General features: G+C 39.4%; 1 protein-coding gene across 5 annotated transcripts in view; it reads right to left on the bottom strand.

Moving 5' to 3' along the window:
- The window catches only part of fam133b (family with sequence similarity 133 member B), a 129,798-nt gene that overhangs the window by 7,746 nt on the left and 113,232 nt on the right, over nt 1-8,820 (bottom strand). For all 5 annotated transcript variants that reach the window (XM_043689696.1, XM_043689692.1, XM_043689693.1 and 2 more), the window contains one exon: nt 6,797-7,054. In XM_043689696.1, coding sequence (XP_043545631.1) covers nt 6,797-7,054 — 258 coding nt within the window. The remainder of the gene's footprint in view (nt 1-6,796; nt 7,055-8,820) is intronic.

Below are 8,820 nucleotides of genomic sequence, written 5' to 3'. Positions count from 1 at the left end.
TGGTGGTGGGGTCCGTTTGGAGGTGGCGGAAATGACGGCGGATGATACGTTATACATGGAGGTTGGTGGGGTGGTAGGTGAGGACCAGTGGGGTTCTTGTCCTGGTGCAGTTGGAGGGGCGGGGTCAAGGGCAGAGGAGCGGGAAGTGGAGGAGATGCAGTGGAGGGCACCTTCGATCACGTTTAGGGGGAAATCGCGGTCTTTGAAGAAGGAGGCTATCAGTGTTGTACGGTATTGGAACTGGTCCTCCTGGGAGCAGATGTGGCGGAGACGAAGGAATTGGGAATATGGGATGGCGTTTTTACAGGGGGCAGGGTGGGAGGAGGTGTAGTCTCAGGCAGCTGTGGGAGTCGGTCGGTTTATAGTAAATGTCCGTGTTGATTCGGTCGCCCGAGATAGAAATGGAAAGGTCTAGGAAGGGGAGGGAGGAGTCTGAGACTGTCCAGGTGAAGTTGAGGTCGGGGTGGAAGGTGTTGGTAAAGTGGATGAACTGTTCAACCACCTCGTGGGAGCACGGGGCAGCGCCGATACAGTCATCGATGTAGCGGAGGAAAAGGTGGGGGGTGGTGCCAGTGTAGCTGTGGAAGATGGACTGTTCCACATATCCTACGAAGAGGCAGGCATAGCTGGGGCCCATGTGGGTGCCCATGGCTACTCCTTTGGTTTGGAGGAAGTGGAAGGATTGGATTCCATTTACTGTGAAATTTGAAAGAGAATGCTTTTCTTTAACTTAATGCTGTATAAGTTAAACAATACTTTGATGAAGTCAGCTTATCTCTGTTTGAATTCTGTAAACATCCAATTCGACCTTGCGATAGTCAAACTCAGCAAAAGCTAAAGGACTGTTATGTCTAAGACCAGGGGATTCGCCCTTGAGAGCGTGATAAGAAACAGAATAAAGCAAGTGTCTGTACCATGTTAAGGCACTCCTTTACATGAAGGCATCTAGCATTTGTGTACTGGAGTCACTTCTGCAGAGGTAACAATAAAGTTCCTTTCTTTGCTCTTGCTGATAGTTGAGTCAAGTCGATTTAATTTCCACGACAGTAGTCAATGTCCTTCTCCTCTCTGTCAAGCTAAGTGCCAACACTTTCTCTCTGATGCCACACACACACACTCTTCTACTGTACCCATTTCTTATCAAGTTTCACTACTACTCTCAAAATGCCTGCGACATATTTTCTGCTCACTCTCACCCAACACAACCCCCAGCAACACTATCTAGGAGCTGCCTACTCACTTGCTCAGGACACTTCTCCACCTTCACCAAAAGTAGCTGTGTCATCTACTTTCAACTCCTGTAAGAACTCCTCGCTCTCATTCCAGGAGAACAGCCCACAATAGTGTAAAAAGAGTCGTCAGGTGGCGTGATGCCCGTCATTCAGCTCCTCACCCTTTCTGACCGCCCAGAGCAAAACCTGAACTCATATCAGAGGCAAGCCTTGACTTACTGTGCTGAGACTTCGAGGGAAGGTTATCCTCTTGTATTGACTGATAACCCTATGACAAGCTTCTAGGCTTTGAGTCTACACTAAACAGAAAGGCAAGACAGCAGTAATATGGCCTAGTATCACTGGCTGAGGGTTAAAGTGCAAAATGCCGAGGCAAGGCAACACAATGCAGGAATGCTATTAACATCCAGGTATGCTGAGGGTAAGTGAGCACTATAACAAACGAGTGAAGCAACCTGGTCCAGTCTATGAGCTGGGCAAGTGTCCCTGAGTACAAAGTGTCCTTGCTGCAGCATTACAATGATAGTTGCTGCAAACTTACACTGGTATTGAAAGACTCATTTATTGGGAATTCTAAAACCTGTGCAATTGCTAATATTTCACCTATCCATGTGCAGACAGGTGAGCAGCAATCTAAAATTTACTACAAATGTTCCATAAAGGGGACGGGGGAAAAAAAAATCATGATGGTATCTGTAGAATAATGGCTTAAAAAAAGTTTTTACAGAGGCTAGGACTGATGTCATTCTTCATCACTTACAGAGTGATACATACATAGCATTATTATTCAGGTAATGTGTGAATGGAAAACCAAAGAAATAGTTCAATGATATGTGCACAAGAGTCAGATGTTTTTAGACAAATGAGCTGGGTTTAAATGTTTGTTCTGGAGCCAACTTTGGATAAGGAGTTCAACATTCTACAGAATATTCCACATATAGTATCACTAACAGGCAAATAGATACCATCTATTATTTAGATTTAATAACATGTAAAATTAAGATATACTTAATATTCAAGAATTTTTTACCTCATAAGATCCTATGAATTAGGAGGAACGTGGCTATTTGGCTCTCGGAGCCATCTCTGCCATTCATTGAAATCATAGCTGAGGTTTTATCTCAACTCTGCTTAACCGGGCATAACCCACATTTCCTGATTCGCTTTGAAATATGAAATAATTCAAACGGTTTGCAAATCTTTGAAGAAATCCCCCTTCTCCCAGCTGATCCTCTATTCTGAATCTGCGACCTATAGTTCTAAATTTTCCAACATCCAGGCAATTACCTTGTTGTGACCCTTATGGATTTTATATACCTCAGTGAGATTGCCACCATGCATTGTTCTAAACTCGAGAAAATGGATCTAGTCTAGCCATCCCAGGAACCTACATTGTATTCCTTCTGAGACAATTATACCCTTTTAGATAAAAAATTCAACACCGTAGACAGTACTCCATATATAGTATCGACAACAACCTATATAATTTTAGCAAGACTTCTTTAAGCTAACATACAATTTGTTTCCTTCTTGTTTGTTGTACTTCAGTGTTTTACCTTCAGCACTTTGTGGACAAGGGCACTCACATCTAACCTACCCCTAACTTTATTTTTGTGCATGTGCAAATTGCTTACGCATGTGGGCCTTTTTTTTGTGTAGTGAGGCAGACGTAAGTTAAAAGGGTTGACTTATGGGTGACCTGTGTAGGCATGACTGGGTTACACTGTGGCCACATAGCTCCCTAGGAAATATCGATAATCAAAAATGTTCCAAGTCTTTCGTCATTTAAAATCGTACTGCTTTTTTTATTTTACCTATTAAAGTGGATTTTCACACTTAAAATTATTTCTATGACATTGCCCAACCATTTAACCTTTGTCTCTCACTTTGTAGTCTGTGTATTCTCACCATTTACTTTCCCATATGACTTTATATTGTCAGCAAACCTCTTAGTTTCTGCATCGGTGATTGATATTGATTTTAAACAGTTAAGGCTTGAGCACGATCCTAGTGGGATTTGATAGTTTCACTTTCTCATTCTGAAAATGACTAATCTGTTCCTACGCTTTTTTTCTGTCCATTAATCAATCCTCATCCATTCTAATATATTAGGCCAAAGGGCCTTCATTTTATACAATAACCTCTTGTATAATTACTTGTGAAAGCTTTTTGAAAATCCGCAAATGTAGCATCCACTCGTAGTTCTTATCTAGCTGCTGGTTATAGCCTGTAAAAGCTCTAACAGTTTTGCCAAACAGGACTTTTCTTCCAGAAATACATGTTGATTCTGCCCATTTTGAAGTGAATGGGAATATTAGGCTAGGAGCCATATCAACAAAGAAACACTTGCAGACATTTTGAAAAGATCTTTCAGTGTAATCAGATTAATTACATTCCTATGTCAAGAAAAGTTCTAAATGCGGTAAACAAATAAAAGCATCAAACCTAAGGAAAAAGCATATAACTGGGCAAACGTCAGTGGCAGTCAAATGATTGGTCAGAATACAAAGAAAGGCAGAGAATGATTAAAAGGTTAATTGGAAGAACGAATATTGAGCATGAGAGGAAACTAGCTAGAAATGGGGTTAAAGCAACAAGTAATTTTACAAGTTTCTAGAAAAGAGCAAGTTCAATACTGTTGATCCTCAAGCAGGTGACCATGGGGAGTTAATAGTGGGTAATAAAGAAATGGTGTCTCTTATAAATAAAGACTTTTTGTCTGTCTTGATTAAAGAGATTACAAAGATTAAGATTCTTATAAATTAGAAGGTTGAAGGAAGAGGTTAACTTGGAAAAGTTTATAATCAGTAGGAAAGTGGTGCTGACCAAACTGACGAGCTGTCGGTTGATAAGTCTTTGAGTCCAGGTGAACTGCATCTTTAAGGGTTTGGCTAAAATATAGGAGGTGCATTAGTGTTTCAATTTTCCAAAATTCAATTTGTTAGGTTCTGGAAAGGTGAGACTGGAAAGCAGCAAATATAACTTCTTTATTAAAAAAGGACAGGAGGCAAGAAACAGCTAAGACGATATACGTCATGAAGAAGATGTCTGAATTGATCATAAAGATTACAACTTGCAATAGCGCTTGGAAAAAGTTGAGATATTGGGAAGAGTCAGCATGGTTTTGTGAAAGGGAAATCATGTTTAATCAATTTATTAGCATTCTTTGAAGAAATATCATGTGCTGTGGATAAAGGTGAAGCTGTAAATGTACTGTACTTGGATTTCCAGAAGGCATTTGACAAGATTATGCATAAAAGAATATTGCATAAAGTGGGCGCTGACAAGTAGGAGTGACATACTAACATCAGTGCATTGAGTATAGGAATTGGGAGGTCATGTAGCAGCTATATAGAACATTGGTTGGGTCATTTTTGGAATACTGCATTCAGTCCTGGTCTCCTTGCTATTAGGCAGGATGTTGTTAAACTTGAAAGGGTTCAGAAAAGGGTTACAAGGATGTTGCCAGGGTTGGAGTGTTTGAGATATAGGGAGAGGTTGGATAGACTGGGGTTTTCCCAGAGCATCAGAGGCTGAGGGGTGACCTTATAAAGGTTTATAAGGGTGAATAGTCAATGTCTTTTCCCTGGGATGGGGGAGTCCTAACCTAAAGGGCATAGGTTTAAGGTTAGATGAGAAAGATTTAAAAGGGACCAAAGGGGCATCCTTTTCACACAGAGGGTGGTGGGTACATGGAATGAGCTGCCAGAGGAAATGGTGGAGGCTGGTGCAATTACAACTTTTAAAAAGGCATTTGGATGGGTATATGAATAGGAAGGGTTTGGAAGAATATTGGATAAATGTTGGCAGGTGGGACTACATTAATTTAGGATATCTGGTCAGCATGGACAAGTTGGACCAAAGAGCCTGTTTCCGTGCTATAGACCTCTCCGACTCTAAGTGCAAAAGCATCTGTAAGTAAATCAGAGATGTACTTTGGAAGGGTTTGTAGAAGATGTCATATATTGGGTGCAGATATGGGATGATTGTGACTGGTACCCATGGAGCATGTCCTCAGATGTTAATGCCTGGTTTCCAACTTTGAAGCCATTCAGAGCAAATAGTGTGCTGAATGTCACATTCTGATTTTTGTTGGGTTTACCAACATCTAGCATGTTTGGCAAGTTTAAGATAAGAACCTGAATACTAATGAGGTGAGTATTATATAGTTGTACATTTGCCACCTCATATACGTTATAATTCTAGGAAGAATGTGAATGCATTGGAGAAAATGCAGAAGCAATTTACTATCATGGCTTTGAGACTAAGAAGCTTCAGTTAAGAGGATACATTGAAAAAGTTGGGACTTTTCACCCTCAAATGAAGAAGTCTTTTTCAGTACAGCTTCCAGCATATACAGTAACTTGCTCCTACATTAAGTCTAAGAGGAGACCTTGTTGGGGTTTTCAAAATTGTGACTGGACTGGATAGAACAGATAGGGAGAAACTATTCCCACTTGTATAAAGATCAAAAAAGACAGGGCACATAGTTAGTGATTTACAAAAGAGGCAAAGGTGATATGCCAAAAAAACCTTTTCACTTGGCAAGTAATTAGGATATGGAATGCAATGTCAATGGTGGAGGCTGGTTCAAGTGAGGCATTGAAGAGGGCAATAGACAATTATTTGGAAAAAAAACAATGTGCAAGTGTATGGGGAAAAAGCACAAGATTGGTATTAGGTAATGACACATATATGAAGAGCTGGTGCAGATGTTATGGGTCAAATGGTCTGCTTTTGCCCAATAAGACCTCCATAGATTCTAAGTTACGGAATTAAGGAATTTAAGAAGTAATAATAACCATTAAATTGGCCATGCTAAATTGTCCGTAGTGTTAGGTGTATAGTCAGGGGTAAGTATAGGAGTGTGGGTTTCGCTTCAGAGAGTCGGTGTGGACTTGTTGGGCTGAAGGGCCTGTTCCCACACTGTAGGGAATCTAATCAAATGGTATTTTGTCACTGCTTAGCAAGTATCTTGCCATGCCACTTGAGAAGTACGTAAAAAAATGTAATGAGATGATCTCATTGTTGAAGTGGGCCTTGCCGCATTTATTGCCCAATTCTGCCATACATAGGCCACATTGCTCACACGCCTATAAGATTCCACATAATGTTTCAAGTCAAATATGTTTCTTCTTCAGAATTTCTGTTCTGAAGTTGAGAGATGAGAGTTTCTTGAGTACCTTTTTTTAATATATATATTTCAGATCTCTGAAATATTTTTGTCCACATTTTTTTTGTTTTTATTTAATAAAACTGTTTTACATATGTGACAAGTGGGAAAATTGGTCTGCAACACTTCCAAATCATTGAAAACATTTTCATAAGAACAAATTGGAATTCATCTTAGACTCTTAGTATGAAGTATTTGTAATAATTATATAAATATAATAAATTGACTCATAATAAATCAGAATTTTGTACACTTCTTGCATAGTAATAGCAGCATTCTTCTAAACTGCTTTTTATCTTGTGGACACAGAATGATTCCTCAAATTCAAATGTCTGAGATAAACAAGTATTGTTTTAACAAATTCACAGTCCATGCATCAATTGTGACTTACATTATGATATGGACAGCATCCCCATTCTCTGTTCTTCAACCTACAGCATGTACTTCCAGCTTTACAAACATGTGTGTCATCACAATAGACGACTGAGCCATCACCACTGAGGCTGTTCTGCAGAGCTTCTGACTGAATCATTGCAGGTTCCTTCATGAGCCATGGTATACTGGCGCTATCCTTTATACACTTTGACCTCTGAAGATCACATCTGGTGCCATGAGGACAGCAGTGGACACCATCTTTACAACAAACAGCCTAATTGACAATAAAGACCAAAGTAACTATTTTATCATTAAAGCATGTAATTTACATTTTCATTTGATTACTCTTTGGAAAAACATTATGGAAAGGGGAAGTAAGGAAACAAAAGAAAGTCACTTAACCCATGCTAATTCTCTGTGACATTACAATTTCACATTATCCTGTAGCCCTGCAAGTTTATTTCTTTCAAGTGTTCATCCAATTTCTGTTTGAAACCATTGATCATATGAGCTTCTACAAGTATTGTAGGTAGTCAGGGCCATGCATTAAATAATTATAGCAAGCTACTGCATTATCTCTATTCTCCATTCCTTTTGCAGACTATGAAACTATATTTAATGAACTGCAAGGAAATCCATTCAGATTAAATGTAACAGATTAAAAGTGACTCATACTAATGGCCTGGATGAGATCACCATTCTGTATCAGAATAAATCTTTGCAAATAACAGGTAAATCAGTAGTTTTATATTTTCCGCTATCTCCAGTCTTCTGCTTTTGAAGCAAGAAAATTGCAAAATCCCCTTATGAGGGAAATGTAATGGGAAGTTAATTCCCTTCCACCGTGCAGTTATGCATAACATAATAAAACATAAATGTAAAAACATCATTTGCATTTCAGTTTTACAGATTGTAATAACCTATCCCTGGAGGTGGATAACAGCTCCTTCTCACTGCACGACCTACAGCAGATAAATCCATTTTGACAGTATTGTACATCATCTCTAGACAATCCAGCTGTACTTCCAAATACTGGTACTCAGAGCTGTCCTCAGTTCAAACCTCTTCCTTTAAACTGGTATTTTGGAATATTTCAGTGGCATGAATGACAAATGAAAACCATCTGTGTAGTCATGCAGACAGCACATTGTTACAGTGGAACAATGGACAGTCTCAATTGATTTTCTATTCACTAAATGGGATACAAGCATCACTGGATAAGCCATTACATTCCAGAATAAATTCAGCAATGGTAATGCCATTGAATATTGAGGGACCATGCTCATATTCTGTCTTGTCACATATGGTCATTGCCTTATACTTAAATGGTGAGTCAAATTCACTACACACATCAGCCCAAGCCTGAATGTTATTCAGTGCATGCTCCACACACTTCAATATCTGAAAGGTCATGAATGATGCTGAACATCATGTAATTGTCAATGAACATTCCCACTTCTGGCCTTATGATGTAGGCATGGTCATTTATGAAGCAGCTGGAAGCATTTGGGAATAGGACTTTAGCCTGAGGATCTCCTGCAGTAATGACATTGAGTTAAGATGCCTGGCGTACAACAACCAAATAATTGTTTTTGTGCCAAGTACCCCTCTGACTTCTAAGGCAAGAACTTTCTGTGTCTAATTTGTTCGGTGCAGTTGGCAGGACAGGAAACTGTACATTAATAAGGCAAGATGCGCTGTTAATAAGATCCCAAAAAGTAATAATCATCTTTACCAGGCAACTCATCATTTCCTGCAGGAATCTTACTTGACAGCTGGAACTTAGTTAAAAGATGCAATACATTGCTCCCGCCATCAAATAGACCTTGCTGGACATAGTGCAATTCTGCTTCATTTCTGGCCACAGCTCATGTCATTCAAGAGCCTATAAGATTTCAGTGGTTAATTCTTTTTTCTCCCCTCAGCTGTCACCTGAGGTTTGGTGAGTACTTGCTGCATTTTTTGCTTTTATTTCCAAATTCTAGCATCTGCACTCTTTGTTTTTGTGCAACAGCTCCATCTTGATTTTAACATTATACG

Source organism: Chiloscyllium plagiosum, chromosome 5 (genome assembly GCF_004010195.1).
Source record: "Chiloscyllium plagiosum isolate BGI_BamShark_2017 chromosome 5, ASM401019v2, whole genome shotgun sequence".
Lineage (NCBI taxonomy): Eukaryota > Metazoa > Chordata > Chondrichthyes > Orectolobiformes > Hemiscylliidae > Chiloscyllium > Chiloscyllium plagiosum.
Note: the sequence above shows the minus strand (reverse complement) of the source record. Positions and strands in the feature narration are given on the sequence as shown.